The sequence below is a fragment of the Lepidochelys olivacea genome (genome assembly GCF_965140295.1).
Source record: "Lepidochelys olivacea isolate rLepOli2 genome assembly, chromosome: 1".
NCBI lineage: Eukaryota > Metazoa > Chordata > Testudines > Cheloniidae > Lepidochelys > Lepidochelys olivacea.
In genome coordinates, this window is record NC_140411.1 from 229,789,629 (window position 1) to 229,811,596 (window position 21,968).

General features: G+C 39.6%; 1 protein-coding gene across 8 annotated transcripts in view; it reads left to right on the forward strand.

Annotated features, from left to right (window-relative positions):
- The window catches only part of SHISAL1 (shisa like 1), a 313,432-nt gene that overhangs the window by 234,438 nt on the left and 57,026 nt on the right, over positions 1–21,968 (forward strand). For all 8 annotated transcript variants that reach the window (XM_084643260.1, XM_084643259.1, XM_084643261.1 and 5 more), the window contains 2 exons: positions 4,226–4,439; positions 17,518–17,811. In XM_084643260.1, coding sequence (XP_084499386.1) covers positions 4,226–4,439; positions 17,518–17,811 — 508 coding nt within the window. The remainder of the gene's footprint in view (positions 1–4,225; positions 4,440–17,517; positions 17,812–21,968) is intronic.

Below are 21,968 nucleotides of genomic sequence, written 5' to 3' on the forward strand. Positions count from 1 at the left end.
ATGATGCTTTTGTTACAAAATAATGGGTTGAAACTCATTGATGAAGTTATGGATGGTAGTGAATTTCATATTAACATACAAAACTTGGCAATTTTTTTGCACTTCATAATCATTTTCTTTTATACTTGAAAGGGGTCATGTCTATGTTTAAACAATCACAGGATATCAAGTGAATGGTATATATTTTGTTACAATGAGCACCTGCCTCTGATTGAAAGCATCAGTATTCAAAACAAATAAAATAAAAGACTTCTACGCTAACTTGGTACTAAACTCATAGCAATACTCTCCAGAGCTAGGTAACAAAATCTATGAAAGCAGCATTACATTGGACTGCGTATTCAGACATTTTAGTTACATTGGCTGCTTATTTTTCTGAACATATTGCAAGTAAACCCTGAAAGACCAGGATAAATCAATCATTCAAAGCCTGATAGTCTATTCTGCCCGAGAAATGTGCATGCACAGAGATAGGAGGATATAGCCTCCTCACATTATTCGTAGTAAATTTCAAATGTGGGGTAGAGTTTTACATATGCTACTTCACTTCAGAAAAAGTATGTTATACCTTTCACCTCTGCAAGAGGTAACTTAAACATTTCAATAAAACCACTGGGGTAGGTAGGTGGAAATAAGGTAAGAGAAGGTAAATTGGGACAAGGAGAACAATAAAACTGAAAAGCGATAAATGTAAAATTGATGAGAAATTTTTTTTTACACATACACAATTACATATAAATTGTGGAACTCATTGTCATAAGATATTATTCAGGGTACGAGCTCTGTAGGTTTGAAAGAAAAAAGATCAGACATATGTATATGGATAGTGATAACATTCAGAGTTACATATTAGATAGGACAAAATATATATATTAAAAATTTCTGCTTTAAGCACATAAGCCAAACAGTAACTGATGGGAGCTAGGAAGTAACTTCACTTTTCTGGAGGTTATGCCATTATTTTCCATGATGGCATTTCTTGCATCTTCATTTTTGGAGCATTTGAAACTAGACACTGCCAAAGAAAGGATATAGGATTAGATAGATCACAGAGCTGATTAAGTTCAGCACTTCTTGGGTTCCTAAATGTTAAGAACAGTTGGATAAATGTTAAATTTGTTAGTATGTATCTCTGCATTTTTGAGGGATGGGTGTCTGCAGGAGCAGCCCCACAAATCAGGTACTTACTGAAGTGCCTAGGTATGGATTTAGAAGCCTAACTTTAGGGACAGATGTTGGAAACTGTAGCCCATGGTCACAAAGGAAGTCAATGGCAGATCTGGGTACAGAACTCAGAACTAAAGTTGTTCAGAAATTTTCCATCAATGTTTTCTTGACAGAAGATGCAGTTTCTGCCAAATTGAAATTTTCTGTGGGAAACATTTTTCAGTTTTCTGTCAGGAAGGTTTAAGTGGAATATTTCATCTCAAGTCAACCCAAATCAAAACATTTCAGTTAGTCATTAATCTATGTCTGCTTGAGCTGCTGCAATGGGAGTTGTCGTTTGGGTGCCTTGTGCCCCCAATCTTCTCGTGAGCCAGGTTCCCTGGCTGGACTAAGTTTCCCCATGATGCACTGTAAACTTCTCTCTGGTTGAATCAATGTGGTGCATCACAGGACATATAGTCCCGCTGGGGAGTCCATCCCATATAGAATGGGAGCATGAGACACTCAAACTACAGTTCCTATGAAGCACCATGGCTGCTCAGTCGGACACAGATTAATGTTGAAGTAAACTGAAATTAAATGTTTCAATTCAGTTCAACAAACCAAAATGAAACATTTTGGTTAGCTAATATCAAAACATTTCACTTAAATTAGAAATGTCTAAATTACATTTTTCTAACTGAAATTTTCCTGAACTTTCAATTCCATGAAAAGTTTTGATATTTCAGATATTCACCCTGATTCAGGATGAAAATAGATGTCAAAATATTTGCATTTTCCACAGGATGGAAATTTTGGTTTTTGATCAGCTCTCCTCAAAACCTCTGAGTTCAATGGCTGTGGCCTTAATCAAAAGATGGCATAGTCTTCCTCTCAGTAGATGATAGCAAAGGAGTAATACCAGGATTGAAATGCACTCATTTCTCTTTAATTTCCATTGGCACCTAGTTCACTCAGGTATTGTCTACAGCCAAATATATACCAGTTTAGTTAAACTGGTGCAAACCTTTGTGTGTACACTCTATCTTGGTAAGCTGATACAATAATAATAAGTAATAATGAGACCACCACCTACCTCTTATATAGAGCTTTTCAACAGAAGATCTCAAAGCGATTTACCAAAAAAGGTCAGAATCATTATCCCAATTTTCAAACAATTATAAAAATATGAGTGTACATGCTCAAAGTTGCACCAGTTAACTAAATCAGTTTAAAATAACACCTTAATTTATTGGTGCAACTTTGGGTGTACAGCAGTCCATAGTGTGTCTGTCTCAGTTCTGTAAAATCAGAGTAAAAATACATCATTTCTCCCACGTTTTGTCTGTTGTCTATATTTAGACTGTAAGGTCTTCAAGGGCAGAGACTGTGTGTGTAATCTGAGATGTGGCTTCAAGGCACTACCATAATATAACCCCTAAATAAATTAAAGTAGTGCCAAAGTGTGAGAGCTGGGGTTAGCAACAGACCTCAAACTCCTACAAGGCATACTAACCACCACACAACAATTAGCCTAGAGCCCAAATTCTGGGGAAATATACAGAGATGATTTATTTCTTTCAAGAGAATTGACCAGCAAAACCAGCGTAACAAAAAACCTGCAAAATGATTTAAAAGACATAATACCTGCCATACATGAGGATTTAATTTTAAAAAAATTAAGATCTGAACGGTAATTGTGTTTCCATTAACAGCCGTGTTAGTCTGTATTCGCAAAAAGAAAAGGAGTACTTGTGGCACCTTAGAGACTAACCAATTTATCTGAGCATAAGCTTTCGTGAGCTACAGCTCACTTCATCGGATGCATACTGTGGAAACTGCAGAAGACATTATATACACAGAGACCATGAAACAATACCTCCTCCCATCCCACTCTCCTGCTGGTAATAGCTTATCTAAAGTGATCACTCTGGATTTGTGCTGGAAATGTCCCACCTTGATTTTCATACACATTGTAAGGAGTTTGGTCACTTTGGATAAGCTATTACCAGCAGGAGAGTGAGTTTGTGTGTGTGGTTTTTGGAGGGGGAGGTGGGGGGTGAGAAAACCTGGATTTGTGCTAGAAATGGCCCACCTTGATTATCATACACATTGTAAAGAGAGTGGTCACTTTGGATGGGCTATTACCAGCAGGAGAGTGAGTTTGTGTGGAGGGGGAAGAGGGGGAGGGTGAGAAAACCTGGATTTGTGCTGGAAATGGCCCAACTTGATTATCATACACATTGTAAGGAGAGTGATCACTTTAGATAAGTTATTACCAGCAGGAGAGTGGGATGGGAGGAGGTATTGTTTCATGGTCTCTGTGTATATAATGTCTTCTGCAGTTTCCACAGTATGCATCCGATGAAGTGAGCTGTAGCTCACGAAAGCTTACGCTCAAATAAATTGGTTAGTCTCTAAGGTGCCACAAGTACTCCTTTTCTTTTTGTGTTTCCATTGTTATTGTTCTAGATATTGTATACTCACAGTTGTTCAGGCCTGTTAGCATGGTCATATCTTTTAATTATTATTTTTGGGAGATCAATGCCTATCAAAATAATGACCTTTACAGTAGAGCAGATGTTTCTGACACATTAATAACAGCCACCTTAAATCATGTGCCTTTGGACTCTTATTTCAGTTTGCATGTATGTTTTTTCTTTACTGATAGTAAAATCATCCCAGAAAAATCTTAAACTTTTCTAGATCTTTGCTGATATTACATAGTTTTAATACTGCATAGTTGAAGATATGTATTTAAATATTTTAGTGTTCCTTGCCGTTCAAAACTGTGATAGTTATGGACAGCACTTCGTCTCTTCTGTTTAAAAAATAAATGAATTAAAATTTAAAAAAAGTCAGAAATATAGTAACTCAAAATCGAAAATATCACAAAAATGCTTTTCTTGCTTTCAATAGTCGTATCAAATATTATGAGGTTGAAACTCCTGAAATACATGATTACTGTTTCTCAGAAGCTAGGGGAAAAATTATTTAAGATAATTGAAAAATGAGAATGGATGTGACATGCAACTAGCACATATGACTCACAAAGACAATATCAATCTTTGTTTTACAGCATTGTCTGCACATTTTCGTGTCTGTGAGCCATATACAGACTACAAAGGCCGCTACCACTTTGGTTTTCACTGTCCACGTCTTTCTGACAATAAATCTTACATCTTCTGCTGTCACCATAACAACACGGTATTTAAATACTGCTGCAATGAGACAGAATTTCAGACTGTTATGCAGATGAACCTAACGGGGAATGCAGATGGATATATGCATAAGTAAGTAAATGAGTTATAAAGTACTCTTTACCAAATTATTCCTAGTCTAATCACATAATGTAAGATATATTTAATGATGGAAGCAATTAGAATAATTGTACATACACAGAAACGTTCCTAGAAGCTCTTCTGTACAAGTCTTCTTCTCATGAAGGGGATGTTTACCTTTGCTTCTATTGCTTCAGTGCCCATTATATAAATTCCTAAGAGCATGTATGTAAATTTTATAAGCAAATAGGCTGTTTCTCCCCCCAAAATTAGACAAAACCGTGTTTAAATGTGTATCTGAAAACCCCAGCAAGTGATGGCAAGAGAAAGGCAAGTTGACATTTTTCAGACCATCCCAAATGTTTTACATGGATAATTGCTATTTTGAATTTGTGCATGTTTTGCATATTAATGACTTGCAATCACGGAGCTTGATCAGCAAAATGCACTTGGTTGTTTAATCACCTTGTCTGCTGCTTGAGATCTCTTTTCACATTCTCTTTTTAAAAGCAGCTCTGTGGCCTGTTGTTAAAGATAGAAAATAAGAACTTTTGCAGAAAAACTGACAAGGTAGTAAGTAGATCCTGAATTATGGACTGCCCATGCTGTGGGGGCAAGATTTCCAGGTCCAGACTCGCTCCTTTGCACTACTCAAGAATTCTCACCGTGGCTGAATTCCCCTGATGGAGGGTGGCGCTCTCAACTGAGAGCCAGCTCCTAAGACAACTGCCCCCCTCATCCTGGCTCAGGGGCAATGTCAGGGGAGGGAAGGTTTCAGCTTCAGAAGGAGTGGTAGGGAGCGCCATTGCACCAGTTTTCAGCTAGTGTATGATTCTTAGGTCTTGAACACGCACTATTGAAGTCAATGGGAGTTTTGCCATTGACTTCTATGGGAGCCGGGGCAGGGTTGTAGGTCTCTTTGAGATTATATTCTCCTGTCATAAATTAGGCTATTTTAACTCTCAGTGGTGCCAGGGCCAGAACAATCAGAGAGCTAGTTATGCCTCCTTAATAGCCCCCTCACACTACTGTACTGAGAGTGTCTTGGATTTTGTCTACACACAAAAGTTGTACCACTGACTATGCCAATCTAGCTAAAACAGTGCAATACCTCTAGTGTGGTCTCAGTTATATCAGTATGTAAGGTGCTTTATATCAGTATAGCTTATTCCCAAATGGGAAGAGGAATAAGCTATGCCAGTATAAGGCACCTTAATACTGGTATAAGAGCATCCACACTAGATGTCTCAGTTTAAAAAAAAAATCACCTCTCTAACCAAAACAGCTATACAAGTATAAAAACTGTCCATAGTTTGGGCCTTGGATGCATGACAGAATCTAGCCTTATATTTTTACAAAAGTGATACACCAAAAACTGTTCACTACCACCAAGTTTGTTACACCTTTAGAGATAAACTTGCAAAGCATTTTCTGGGGTTCATTCATGAGTTGTTTATTCATGTCGCCAACTTCAAATTTGTTTAATCTATTTTGGATTACTTAGACAATTTATTTATGAACAGTACTCTAAAAAGAGAAATGGATAGCATATGGGAGAGAGGATAATTTGGGGTCCCTGTTGGCAATCTAATTTTGTTTTCATACCTTATAGGAGTGGTGGCTAGAGCCTTTGATAAGCACCACTATTTATATATCTAACAATAATAATTAACAAATCATTCAGCTTTGCCACGGAACATTTTACTTCCATATTCCTTATGGGTGAAATTCACCTTGTGCCAAGAACCAGCAAAAGGGCCATGTGCCACTGAAGTCCTATTTTCAGGTTTGGACTGGGATTCAGTGGTGCATGAGGTTTGTGCTGCACATCTGCACAGGGGTGAATTGTACCCTACGTGTGTAAAATCATGCACAGTAGAAGGAGAATTAAAAAATAGAAGTCCCAGGACCATGACTTTAGCATTGCTGCAGCTGAGCCAGTCTTCCCCTCTTTGCAACCTACTGGACTATCAGGACTGTGAAGGGATTGATCAGGGTCAGGAAAAGGAGTGGAAGCTAGAGATCTATGAGCAACTCTGGCCACAATCTTCAGACTTCCTGGTCAGGCACTCAGACAGGTTCTCCCAGGCAAAAATAACACAGCCAGTTCCCACCCAGGTGGTTTGATCATGGAGGGGTAGTTAAACTGCATTAATGAATCTCCTCCCACCCTACCCTACCCCACCCCACCCTACACTTTCTTTTTGATGTGGTATTAATCCAAGTAGGAAAAAAAGGAAACATCTTGCTTTATAGCTGTAATTCTCCAGCTCTTCCTCCCAATCCCCACCACTTCTGCTTCAGCCATGTACATTTTTTGTGGAAAGAATAATGACAGCTGTGTAGAAAGGGAAGGAGAATCCTGAATCACTGCTTCCTCCATCCACGTGAAACTTCAGTACTTTTTAGTGCAGCTTTGCCCTCCAGTCTATATAGAGAGCCTGACCCAAAGCCCGCGAACTTGCTGAGGGTGCAATCCATTCCATCATCCAGCTCATTAATGAAGATGTTGAACAAAACCAGCCCCAGAACCAACCCTTGGGGCACACTCCTCTTGATTCCGGCCGCCAACTAGACATCGAGCCATTGATCACTATCCATTTAGCCTGACGATCTAGCCAGCTTTCTATCCATCTTATAGTCCATTCATCCAATCCATACTCTTTAACTTGCTGGCAAGAATACTGTGGAAGACTGTATCAAAAGCTTTGCTAAAGTCAAGGTATATCATGTCCAGTGCTTTTCCCATATCTACAAAGCCAGTTATCTCACCATAGAAAGCAATCAGGTTGGTCAGGCATGACTTGCCCTTGGTGAATCCATGTTAACCTTTCCTGATCACCTACCTCTCCTCCAAGTGCTTCAAAATGGATTCCTGAAGGACTTGCTCCATGATTTTTCGGGGACTGAGGTTAGGCTGACCGCTCTGTAGTTCCCCGGATTGTTCATCTTCCATTTTTTAAAGATGGGCACTATATTTGCTTTTTTCCAATTGTCCAGGACTACCCGCCCACCCCAATCGCCATGAGTTTTCAAAGATAATGGCCAATGGCTCTGCAATCATATCAGCCAACTCCCTCAGCACCCTTGGATGCATTGCATCCAGTTCAATGGACTTGTGCATGTCCACCTTTTCTAAATAGTCCTTAGCCTGTTCTTTCACCACCAAGGGCTGCTCACCTCCTCCCCATGCTGTTCTGCCCAGTGCAGCAGCCTGGGAGCTGATCTTGTCTGTGAAGACCGAGGCAAAAAAAGCATTGAGTACTTCAATGCTAACATCAGTGGGGTTATATATGTGGTCAGATTTGGATTGATGTTACTGCAAATGGCCCCATGTAATTGTGAGTACAAGATACCAGAGAAAATGATACCTAAATATATTTTATTACTCTTATTCAGCTATATTGTATACATATAAACCCTAATTATTGGTTTAAAACAGTGACAATGGTTCATTTACAATGATGCCAGAGGGCTATAGCTAAAAAGGAACATGTTTTAGTCCAAAGTTTTGGGACTCCACTTATTTAATGTACAGCAGGGGGGTGGTGTAGATGGTTAAGAGACTAGACTCAGACCCAGGAGAGTGGGTTTCAGTTCAGCAAACTTCCTTTGTGACTTCCTTGGACAAGTCATTTCTCTGTGCCCCTGTTTCTCCCTCTGGTTTCTCTGTGCCTCTGTTTCCCCATTTGTAATATGAGAATTATAGCACTTTGCTACTTCATATAGGATTTTCTGAGTATAAACAACATCAATGTATGTGATGTGCTCAGATACTACAGTGGCCATAAAAACACAGGGGAAGACGGATCTCATTCCTCCTCCCCACCCCACTGTGTTTTGCTTTCTTGCTTTTGCATACTGTACCTTGAGGACAATAAGAAAAATGCAGTAAAAGTACAAACAATGTAGGCTTTGTTGGGAAAGTAGGCCTAGGCTGTGGTTTTCAAAAGAGCCTAAGAGAATGAGGTCTGAATTTCATTGGGAGCTGGGCACCTTGTTCCCTTAGCCTTCGTATGCTACTATTTTAGAGCTTTGAGAGGGTTTGAACTTAATTTTGGTCTGAATCTAGTCCTTTTATCTCTCTATTATATTGGAATGAATGGGAAAACTAGAGTGAGAGTTCTGTAAAGCAGTGACCGCAAAACTTGCATCCAGTGCAGCATTCTGGGAGCTGATCTTGTCTGTGAAGACCAAGGGAAAAAAAGCATTGAGTACTTCAGCTTTTTCCACATCATCTGTCACTAGGTTGCCTCCCCCATTCAGTAAGGGTCCCACACTTTCCCTGACCTTCTTCTTGTTGCTAACATACCTGTAGAAACCTTTCTTGTTACCCTTCACATCCCTTGCTAGTTGCAACTCCATTTGTGCTTTGGCCTTCCTGATTACATCCCTGCATTGTTGAGCAATATTTTTATACTCCTCCCTAGTCACCAGTTAACGCTCTCCCCAATGCTGAGCAGAAAGTCACAAAGCGTTAATCATAGCTCAGTGAATAATGGATTTTTCACTTTAGGGGTGGAACAGAAAAAAAATCTAGTTTGACCAATGAAAACCAATGTTTTCAAACATTTTCATCAAATCAAAAGATCAAAAAAGAAACATTTCAGGTTGACTCAAAGGGAAATTTTTCGGTTTTTTTTATGTGTTTGAAGCTGACCAAAATGCTTCAGTCAACTCTAAACAAATATTTTTTCAGTTTTTCATTTCAATTCAGCCATTTTCAGGTGTTTTCACTATTTTAAAAAAAGTTGGCCAAATTTGAATTTGAAACACTGTTTCAAAATGAAAAGTCAAAAGAAAATGTTTTGAAACAAAATTTTTTGACTTTGAAATTTTTTCCCCAACTGAAATATTAGTTAATACATGAATAGTTTCGGAGTATCGGAAAATGCATTTTTGATGCAAAAAGAAATCTATTCACTGAAAAAAATGTCACCCAGCTCTAATGTTAAAACATTAAGGGCCAAATTCTGTCCTTGGTGTAAATTAGCACAGCTCCAGTGAAATCAGTGGCGCTGTGCCAGCTTATACCCAGGAGAGAATTCGGACCTTTGTCTTCTGGGAATTTAATATAAAATGCCACAGGTTTGTTGGAGTTCAGTACCTGTAACATGTCTGTTCCCTGGCTTCATGCCTCTGACTGGGCAGTTCCTATATTCACTTCTCCTAGCCACAAACCTTGACTGCATAGGTTTTTTGTGCAGCATAGAGGTTCAGTGAAAGAGGTAATGATGCCAGTCTGGCTCAGCTCTCTTTCCTCCGACAGTTTTTGAGGCGTTACAACAGAATTGCTGCTACTTTAGTTCCCACCACTTTATGTAATCAAGGGGGTAATCTAGGCTAAATCAGCTCCCTGGGAGGTGTCCTGATAAAGCAGCCATAACTGTTCCTAAGATCCTGCAACCCTTCTGCAAACAGAAGTGAATGGAAGTTTTGCCTACACGGGGTCTGCAAGATTAGATGTTAAGTAGAGTATGCTTCTATTGCAAGGGATTAATCGGAGCTAAGATTAGTGATTCTTGGTATGTATAGTACTGTGTTCAATACACACATTTCCTCTGGTCTCACTGTAAGATCAGAGATCAAAATCATAAAATATAAATGTGTGCATGCACATACACATGCAAAGGGCACACAAAGTATATATCCAGCATCTCCTTCAGAGCCTGTTGTTTAAATGCTTCCTAGCTTGTGGGTTATTACTTGCAGCCAGATTCTGCCAGCCTTATTCATCCTGAGTAATAATTTACACCATAACCTAAAAAGTAATACAAGAATTCCTTTCTCAAACTGACTGGGTGAAAATTTGGGGGGGGGAAACCTCTGTGATCAATATAAATGATCCTGAACTTAATCTACTCCTACCTGAGAAAATTAGCTTGGGAGGATACAATACTGGACATAGTACCTCATCCAATATATTTTGAATATGGCACTGTTCACGGAGTAAGGTATTACCCAACATGAGTAAATGGCAGAATCTGGCTCCAATAAATATCTCTGCTCTCTTGAGGCTTCATCCAAAACCTCTTGAAGACAAAAGATTCCTATTGACTTCTATGAACTTTGGTTCAGGTCCTTGAAGGAGCAGCTTTGCATTATTCATTAACTCAACTATTTAAATGGTGAATTAATTTCAAAATGTATGTACATGACCCTTAAGGTAGACTACATAAGCTAAATTCAAACTTGATGTCATGAGCTGTACACGTGCTTACACAAGACCTGAATGTGTCTGTTCTGTTCCTGTGGACTAGAAGGGCATGATAACTACAGATTACACACTGTTACGACTAATGTTCTAGCTTGCATCTGTTTTAATTAGTCTGCAGAAGAGTAACTTGAGAATTGTTAGACAAATGAATGCTGGTCTCTAACCTGGTTACATTACAATTTAGATCACTCACATCATCGGATCTCTTTTCTGTGTTTAAAAAAATGTTAAGGCTTTTGCTAAGGATATCCAGTTGGTGCTCTGTGATTCTTTCAATAGAGAGAAGTTTTGAGCTTGTAGTCAACTATAACCCACATACCCATATGAGAGTTATTACTGTTACAAAACTGTGTGAATAGTATTTTAACTCACCATAATTGAGAAAACAGGCTAAAGTCTGTCTAGCAAAGCGCTCGTTAACTTCAATGGGAGAATGCAGAGGTTCTATATTAGCTTGCCCCTGTAGTGCTGAAAATGTACTTAATTATGCTCCATAGGTTTATGAAAAGTTTTACTTCTCTTTTAATATGCTGCAAGAATTCTGTGAGGTTTTCAAAAGACCAGCTGGATTCTTTTTCCCAAAAGTTTCTGTTCAAGGGAAGAGGGATACACTTGGAGTGCTGTGTCAGCAGCAGCCAAAAGGGACACACTTTTGACAATTAAATTATGGACTTGGTTTGGTTATTTGGTTTTCTGAAATCCATCATATATGTCAAGTTTTCACAAGATTATTCCCACCCACTGTCTTTTTTCTTTAAGAAAACAGGGTGTGTGGGGTGAACCTACACAATGCAAAATTTCTTTGGGAAAGGTACGGGAGATTGACGAAGCAACGGACATCTGAAACTAGCCCTTTGGAGGGGAAATGTTTGAGTGATCTTTACTTATGGGCATGCCTGTGCCTGTAATTTCAGACAACTCCAATTAACCAAAACTCACCGTTCACCAAGTTTTAGTTATGTCCCCTGTGATTGTCCTATAGCCTCCTATTTGATGTGGTCCTTGGCCCTCAAACTCTGAGCAAACCTCTTCCCTTAAGCTAGCATCTCTAATTTTCAGAAACAGTCATGTGATGCTGTTAGATGTCCTTCAAGATCTCTAGCTAATGGAGACTGTGTACATATAAACTGGGCTTAAGCCCCGACCCCAAAGATAGCTAGGCATCTATCTCCATTTGGGATTCACAACGATTAACACCTAAGCCAGGTCAGCACCCACCCCCCAGCCTCGTTTTTCATGAGAAAGGGAACAAGAGAGACAGAGAGGGAGAAAGGCCACCTACCCTTTGTAGCCAATAGCCCAGTGGTTAGACACTCACCTGGGATGTGGGAGACCTGTTTCTAAATCTCCACCCTGCTGAATTTGGAGCAGAGACTTAATTGGGGTTTCCCATATCCCAAGTGACTGACACTTTTGGCTGTATCCCACCAGTCTATAGTGTCAATCTCTCTCTCTGGGCCATTTAATTATTTATACAAAGTAGAACATCTTCAACAGAAGAGATCAAGAGAGATCCACAGCAGAATACCCTAGAGCCTGGGGCTTAGAGCACTCTCCTGAAACAGGGTCCAGTAGACCTGGGTTTCAAGACTCTTCTCCAAATCAGGCAGAGTGGGGATTGAGAACAGCTCTCCCACAGTCCAGGTGAGTGTCCTAACCACTGGGCTATTGGGTATTCTGGGATGCACGCGCACACACACAGTTCCTGAGCTGGTCATCCTGGCTGTCATTTGTGCGGGGCTCTGAGCAGGCCTATCCCCATAGGTGAGATAGGAGGGGGAACACCTAGGGTGAAAATCCTGCCGGAACTTAGGTGTGAGCTGGGGTGCCAAGCGTCTCAGCACCATTAGGACTTGGGCAGTTTTGATCATGCCCACCAGCAGAACAGGGGTTTTGAGGATCTCAGTGGTGCCTAAATGTTGGGCTCAGGAGCCTACAGCGGTAGTTAGGTGCCTAAATCACTTTATGGATTCAGCCTTTAGGTACCACACTGATGGGCTCTCTAGAAAACGTAAAGGTAGCTCTAGGGACCTTTCTTTCTGTAACATATATGATAAATATAATTAGGAAAGGTCATACATAAGAAGTACACGTCAAAATATTCACTTGTATCCTCAGTTATACAGGTATCTAACCACCATCAGCCATCTGTGTATGGTTGAGAGAAAGAATTTGAAATGCATTGCTACTGTAATTATCAGCCCTGTCCAGAAAACAACATTCTCTATGGCTGTTTGCCTACATATAAATTATACAGCTACATTGAGCTGTTTGCAAGTGTTTTTTAAAAAGACAGAATTGTGGATTCCCTGATTTTTCCACATAGGCTCATATATGCCAAATAGAAGCTACTGATTCTGATTTTTTTTAAAAATGCTCTGGTCCAATCGTGCTTGCTAGTTGACTAAAGAGTCTCGGGACCTGGTGCAAAATTGGCTTGGGAAGGAGGAACAACAAGAGTGACTGCCCCTTTTGCATCTAGGGCCCAAAGTAAAAATCTAAGTAGGCTTCTGCAATTGGAAGGGGTGGAGATGAGGAAGAAAAGTATTTCCCATTCTCACAAGTCCTGATTCAAAGTCCACTGAAATTATGCAGGGTAAGTCTACACTGCAATTAGACACCTCCCATGCCAGCTGACTCGGACTCACAGTGCTTAGGCTAATAGGCTGTTTAACTGTGGTGTAGATGCTCTGGGACCCTCCCACCTGAACATCTACACCACAGTTAAACAGTCCCTTAGCCGAGCCCTGCGAGACCAAGTCAACTGGCATGGGCCAGCCACGGGTGTTTAATTGCGGTGTAGACATACCCTCTGAGGCTATATGTCAGTATAGCATATGTCACTCAGGGTTGTGACTAAGCCACTCCCCGGAGCGACAGAAGTTACACTGACCTAAGTACCAGCATGGACAGCGCTATGTCAGCGGGACAGATTCTTCTGCTGAGATAGCTACCACCACTCATTGGGGGCGGATTAATTAAGTTGATGGAGAGCTCTCTCCCACTGGCTTAGAAGGGCTACACTAGAGAGCTTACAGCTGCATCAGTGCAGCTGTGCTGCTGTAAGGTCTCTAGTGTAGCCATAGCCTAGGTCTTCCCATTGACTTCAAATGGACTTTGGATCAAGCCTATATTGTATTAGAATGAAAGCCAAAGTATTGGGTCATTGAGCTTTCCTAATAGGCCAATGAGTTAATCTGCTTCTAGTTAGTGGGTTAAAAGAATGCTGTCAGGTAATTTATGGTCCAGATTTAGGTATTGTATTATTAAAATTAGTGAAGGGCCTGAAGAGGAACCTTCAAAATGAAAACCTTTGCACTTCTTAGGAAGACACAGGGAAACGAGGGTAAAGAACATGATTTCAAATCTGGACAATAACACACATCAGAATTGCTTGACTAGGGAATTTCTGTAATGGACTGAATCGAAATAACCCTGAATCTTACTGAGATTTGAAATCCATATGTAAACCTGGATGTGAATATTGATATAAATTAAAATAGTTCCTTGCAACCCAGATAATGCATCCATGCGAAAGCACAGGAAAACTAGAGAGTAGTGAAACTAACTAGAAATGTGAAACTTAGGGCTTGTCTACCTGGCTTCACATTTTTTCATAGTATTATTTTTTCTTGATGTATGTGAAAGCTTTAATTTCAATATTAAAGTTAATATTTTGCACCATCATAATATTTAACAAACCATACCAATGTATAGAGTTTCTCCCTGTGAACAACCCATATAATTTATTAATTGCCTGTGATTTGCACAAGGTTTCTTCAACAATGCTGTTGTCCCACTATATCTTAATTAAAATAATGCACTTTCATTTTTGTACTTGTCAGAAACAGCTGTTATTTACAAGGAACAGATGGAGAACTCGCATACAGCATGATTAATAAATTGGTGCTTTAAATTGCAGTGCTCAAAATAGACCTAATTTTTCACTAAGCGATTTTTAATGAACAAAACAAATTCCTAAACACAACCATAAAAATGTCTATATGAAACAACTAGAAGAGAAGGTAACGTTCCTGCCTACAAGTTCTTGCTAGCATATAAATTACATGATTTCTAACTTTATGGGAAACAAAAATACATTGTCCTCCCCACTGTGGGCCAAATTCTGTTCCCAGAAGTGGTCCTGGGGACTTCACTGAGATTCAGTGGTTACAATGAACAGGATTTCTCCTTGTGGAGCTCATCCTGAATTCTTCACGCCCGACTCCCCTTTCATTTTCTAATGGAGTGACTCCAGAGTTTTACCAGTGTAAACAAGAGTATATCCACGGAAAAATCAGGAGCAATGCCATTGAAAATCTTTGCCCAAACCTCTCAGGTTATATTTTAGGCTCCAGTCCTGCAAAGACTTACAAAAATTACGAGAGACTACTCATAGTTCATAAAGTTAAGCACATGCACAAGTCTTCACAGGAACAGGCCTTTTAGAGGATCAGATGGGATTTTCAAAAACACTTAGCATTGGTCTACCTCTATTCCCACTGAAGATTTAGTACTAAACACTACTGGAAATCCCAGCATTAAATACCCAGTGTTTATTTGAAATTTTAAAGCTACATGCTAATAGGATCCATTAAGGGGCCTGTTCCTCCTCTTTTTAGCACCTGCTTTATACTAGTGTTACCTTCACTGAAGTCACTACAGTTACACTAGTGTAAATCCGTGATAAACGAGTGGCGAATTGGGCCCTTTAAATCTTGATGCGACAAGAACTCAGAATCGTACCTGAAATTTTGATTTAAAACAAAATTAAATTTATGAGCATGTTCTTGAATCTTTTCTCCCCTACTTCCTGGATATCAAAATCTGCCTTCAAAATGCTTTCATTTTTTGATTGCCTTTTAAGGCAAATTGTGGTGTCCAGCCATAATGTGTGTGACACACTGGACAGCAGTGTGTGTGTGTGCGCATGTGTGTCTAGAATAACATAGAAATGTACAAAATTGATAATGCAGTTTCATTATATGATAGGGGAAGCATTGACAGAAATACAGGAGAAAAGCATTGCGTTTTCAGGCTACCACAGTAAATCTCAGGTACAACATACTACATTGGTTCACAAGCACATGTTTTTGGGCTTTGAATCATACCACTGCTTAGTCTTTAGATATTTTTTGCATTTAAGAGCCTGAGCCTGAACCCTAACAGAGGCAAAATTCCCCTTGAAAGACTCCCCATTGACTACAGTGGGAGATGAGTCAGGCCAATCGTGCATGAGATGCCCCCCTCTCCCCTCCAGGTTTTACAAACATATAAAAAGAAGTCAGATGCTGCCTTGAACTGCTTACAAAGACTCCACCCCGTCCAACACAGAATAGCTCAATGAAGTAAATCACTGAATATAGAGCTGGGTTGAGGATAACATATCATTTTTGCAAAGGATTTTTGAGATTTTTTTTGAAATTTGGCTTTGTCCCAAATCAGATCGAAAACCAAACATTTCAAAATTATCATCAACAAAGGAACAATTCTGGAAACAAAGCATTTTGTTTCAACTTCAACTTTTTTGTTTTGCATTATATGTCATTAATACAAAGTATTTAACCATTCAAAACAGTCATTTCAAAACACGAATTCCAAATAGTTTCTTCTGAAACTGCAGAATGGGACATTTCAACATTGTTAGCATTTTTCCTGGTTTTTCTTCCATAACAAAATTTGGGGGAAATCAACCCAATTTGACAGAACACATAGATTTCAGCAGAACTGCATATTCTGTTGGAATGTGGTTCTGTCGAAGTTTCTCTCACCAGCTGTAACTTATACATTCATTGCTTTCCCTGCTTTCAACAGGGTGCTGGTGGTTGAATGGCAGGTTTATATAATTTGTAATTCCCGTAAATGATGTATGCCTAAAGCATTGCTTGGGGGCCATATTGCAATTCTTTATGTGGTTTTCAAGACTCTGCATCTCTATCTACTACTCCTTTTGCTTCCTTTTCTTTTCCCACTTCTGCTCTGCATTTTTTCAATCACACCAGGCCTTTTGTCTGGAATGACCTTCCTACGCCATACACCTAACAACCTCCATTCTCCCACTTTAAATTCCTCCTCAAAACCTGCACCTTTGTTCTAGCCTAATTCTTTCCCAATCCCCAGTCTCCCATACCAATTGCCAATAGACCTAACAATCAGTTTTTAAAAAAACAGCTAAACTTGCTGTCTCAACAGTGTTTTCACTCTCCTTTGCTTTTATCTCCCTACTATTCTCTCTCACTTTATTTGATATCTTTACTCATTCTGTTCTGTCTTTATTCAATTAAGCTTTCTGAGGCACTTTTTTTATAAGCCAATGACAGGGTGGTAACCATCCTGATCCTTACTCATATATGTAAAAGGAGGTCTTGTGGCACCTTAGAGACTAACAAATTTATTTGAGCATAAGCTTTCGTGAGCTACAGAAGTGAGCTATAGCTCATGAAAGCTTATGCTCAAACAAAATTGTTAGTCTCTAAGGTGCCACAAGTACTCCTTTTCTTTTTGCGAATACAGACTAACACGGCTGCTACTCTGAAACCACTCATATATATGTTATAGCTATGCCAACAGTTACACGTAAGCTTACTATGTGTTTTCACCTCTGTACTTATTGAATGAATTGTATTATAAAATCACTGGTCTTTGTAATGTTGAGTTTTGATGTACTTAATACTAGTGAAATGCAGCATTTTGGGTAACCACTCTCTTAACCCTACTCTACCAAAAAGACCTGCTCCTCTTAGATGAAAATCCAGATTATTTTTAAAACAAACAAACCAGCAAACAAAAAACCCTGATAAATAGAGTGATGACAGTGAATGATCTGTTAAATCATTTCCTTTGTTGTTTTCTTTTTTTTCCCCTCCTCCCCAGCAATTACACTGCATTGTTAGGAGTGTGGATCTATGGCTTTTTTGTTGTGATCTTGCTGGTACTGGACCTTTTATATTACTCATCAATGAACTACGATATTTGCAAATTTTACCTGGCAAGGTGGGGAATCCAGGGAAAGTGGATGACACAGGCACAGAGCCGATGGATTAACCCTGCTCAGAATCCAAGCCAAGTACAGACTCAGCCTCAGCCTCAGATGTCACAGGCAGTACATACTTTAAAAGGAGATGCTTTGAACCCACCATTGATGTCTTTTCAGAGTTCATCTGCCTGGTAAGTTCAGATACTTTTGCACCATATTCTTTTGTGGTATAAACAGTCATCTGTCTTTTTGGAACATCATTATCAATTATGCGCCAGATTCTCAGCTGGTATATATTGGCATAGCTCCATTTAAGTCATCAGCTGAGGATCTGTACCATATAAATTTTACAGTATGAACTGCATTACAGAATCACCACTCAGAAGAAATGCATCAGCTTCATAGAAAATTATGATAAAAATATGATTGTCTCTAGAGAAATATGTGCTGGAGGTAAGTAAATTTACAGTACTGGGTGAATATAAATAGGTTTGGAAGGATTAGATTTTTATCGGTAAATGTCATTAAATGTCAATTTCACTGTATACACACACACAAACCGACAAAAATATATTTCCATTGATCATGAAAATATACATATCAGCCAAGTAAGAAAAATGCTGCTTGAGAACTTAGAGTTTGATTTAAGAATATTTACTTTGTATATTTTGACATATGATGTTGACAATTTGTGTTTTAACGGTGATAAAACTTTAACATTTTGAATCTCAATATCTACTGTCATTAAATAATTATTGTCTGATACTCCCCATTGTCTGGCCTTCCCATAATTTCTGCATACTGTTAACATTTAAATAAATAACAATAAAAAAGCTTAAAAATAAACATTGATATTATCCATCAACATTATTAAAAAAAATAATAAATTCTGCCAAACTAAATATAAACAAGGTTACAATCTTTGCTTCTACAGCCGATGAAGTGAGCTGTAGCTCACGAAAGCTTATGCTCAAATAAATTGGTTAGTCTCTAAGGTGCCACAAGTACTCCTTTTCTTTTTGCTTCTACAGTGTCCACTGTAGAGTTAATTATTAATCTAGCGTGCAAATAATATTCTAAATGTACCCAAGGTTTTGCCATGTATAGCAATTAATCTGTTTTCAGTTTAAAAAAAAAAACACGTTAACTCCAAGTGTTCAATGTAAACACTAAGTGGAAAACAGTTTTAATTAGAGATGTGAGAAATCCATACTATCCACTGAGACACAGAAACAATGTGAAAATTAGCTTAATGTCTTATTTGCTTAGCCACAGAAATATAGCTGTATGTTAGTTACAGTGGGGAGAAAATGATTCTACAGATTTAAAAAGGACAAGTGACAGCCTAGGGTTTTTATTATTATTATTATTCCTGCCATGTTGTATACATGTATGTCAAAATATGTTTTAATACCAACAGTTTTATAGCACTTAATGTTTGTAAATTATCTATTATTTGTATGGTGTCATGGGTGGATATGATGCTCTACAGAAAAATAAGAAGGAAGGACCCCCAACTCAAAACGTTTATAATCTAAAGGAATAACACAGTGAATGTACACAACATTCTGATAGTGGTAGTGGAGCGGAGTTACAAAAGTTAACAATCAAGAGTTGCAAAAATTAAAGATCATTTTTGAGTTTGTTTTGCTTCCTGTGAAGAGTTTATGGTCAGGCATTGGAATAGGGTTGGTGTGAACAGTTAACTGAAAGAAATGTGTAGAGCTGGTCGAGAATTTTCTGATGGAAAATATCATTATCGCAAAAAAAAAAATCATAACTTTTAAGGCTGGGAGTCAGGGTATTCGGCCTTCAGTAGCCTGCTTCAAAGGTTCTTTGTAGTGTGTTGGTCCCAAAGTATGAGAGAGACAAGGTGGGTGAGATAAAAATTGTAGGGAAAATTGGTGGAAGAGAGAACTTTCATGCTTCACAGAGTCAGGTTTGGAAAAGGTAACCGGAGAGTCACAGCTGAATACAAGATGGAACAGATGGTTAAGCATAAGGGGTTAACACATGTTGCAAGAAACCCCTTGAAATGAAGTGGGCAATTAACACCACTACAGTCATAGGACAAAGGAGGATTAGTAGGTTACAAATTGTTGTAAAGAGCCATAAAATCAGTGTCTCTGTTGAAGCCAGAACATTTAGTGTCTAGCAGAATTATGAATTAAGTTCCCAGACTCATCTTTTGAAGGTATTATGCAAGTGTCCTTTGAGGATGAGGACTGATCAGATATGGAGTGATTGCTTTGTGAAAGTGTGTTCACCCATGGGTGACAGAGCATTTTTGTCCTTTATCATTTTTCTGCATAGGTTCATTCGTGAGTATAGTGATTATTTGGTTTCACCCACATAGTTGTTGGGGCTTTTGATGCACTGGATGAGGTATACCACATGTTGTGATTGGGATATATAGGAAACATGGATCTTGAAAAGTGTTTTGTGGTGGTGAGGATATTGATTATCATAACAATGGAGATATGCCTGCAGGCTTTGCATCTGTTGTTCTGGCAGGTGCTTTGAGCTGGTGTGCGGTAGTCTTTGGGAAGCTTGCTTCTGATGGTAAGCTTCGCAAGGTAGGGAGGCTGTTTGATGGCCAGAAGATGAGGGTTGGGGAAAGATTTCTTTCAAAATGTGGTTCCCATCAAGAATGGGCTGCATTTGTTTGGTGATACTCTTATAGGGTTGAGTGTCGGTTGGTAGGTGACAACTAGGGATACACTGCGTGTCCACCTATCCAGTGCTGGTAAGAAGTATACGCCACACCTTCATCCACACTGCCCCTTTCAGCATGCGTCATTAGTGCTAACATGTCAGGGCAGTATCCCAGAGTCCCAGGATTGCCACTCATCTGGGTTTTACTCAAATAGTCCGGCTTTTGGCTTCTGTGTCCGGGTGCCATTTGACAAGTCCTGATGTCCAGTTTTAAGTGAAACACACAAGCAATGCCAACAACCTTAATGCTTCAATATGTTGTTTAGTACTGAAATATACATTCTGTGTTTCGGTGTTGTTATACGTTAAACGTGAAAATATGCACTGTTCATTCATTGAACTTCAAATGTCATGTAGCTAAGCCTAGCACTTTCTGTTGTCTTGTTTTGACATATATATTACTGGGGACATTCTGCACCAAAAAATAAAAATTCTCTGCCAAAAAATTAAAAATTCTACAACATTTATTTGTCAAAATAACACTACATAATAACACCAGTTTCAATTATTTCGGTAATTTATTTCAAAATATCTGTCAGCAAGTATGTGCGTAACAATACAGACACACACAAAAATTCCCCCAGAAGTAGAGAGTTAAAGAAACCCCTATGACAACCCTGTACCTGTTTTTCTGTCTCCCCCAATCCAGCCAGAGGGACTGGACCCACAACCCCTTCCCCCTCAGAGCCCAGCCACAGGCCCACCCCTTGCCCGGACACCCGCCCCCTCTTCACCAGAGCCCAGGGATCCAGAGGGAGAAACAGACTGATGCTCGGTCCCAGGCTTGCATGGAGTTTCCTGCACACTGCAGTCTCCTTCTCTCAGGGCATGCTGGGAACTGCAGCTGCCAGGAACCCTCTAGCTCCCTCTCTCTCCCCACAGCAGTGTCTTCTATGTGCAAGCTGGGAATCTGTCAGGGCCAGCGGTCCCTAGTGGTAGCTAGCTGCACTGCAGCCCATTTCTGTTCAGAAAAGGAAATTCTGCGCGCACAACATTAACTTCTGCAAAATTCTGAATTGCGCAGTGGCTCAGAATTCCCCCAGGAGTAATATATCCATTAACTGATGTGGCATGTCCAGTTTTGGTCTGTGGAAAAGGTGGCAATCCTACTGCATCTCCTGTATCACAGGAGATGCTATAGGAATTGCTTTGCTACATGTTGCTGGAACTCTATGTCACCTTCACACATTTGATGACTGCAGCTCCCTGCCATCTCTCCCTTCTGCCAAACTGTGTTGGATACATAGAGCAAGTCCATGAAGATGTGGTTCTGCTCCTGCTACTGCTCACTGGACAAATGTTCATGTGAGCAGAACCATCCAGTATCAGACACTGGACAGAATTGGTCCAGAGAGATTTCAGACAACGAAGACAGCTGACCCAGAGTGGGACTGAAAATTCACATGAGTCCCCTGCAGTAGATGTGTTGAATGCTGGGATTGCAATGGCATGCCCATGGGTTGACTGCCACTTCTGGTCCTGGAGACCCAGCACAGTGTGGTGGGACCACATCATCTGTGAAACCTGGGATGATGACCAGTGGCTGCAGAACTGAAGAAGGAGGAAGCAGATCTTCAAGGAGTTGTGCGAGCAGCTTGCACCAATCCACCAGTGCCAGACCACTTGTTTTCGG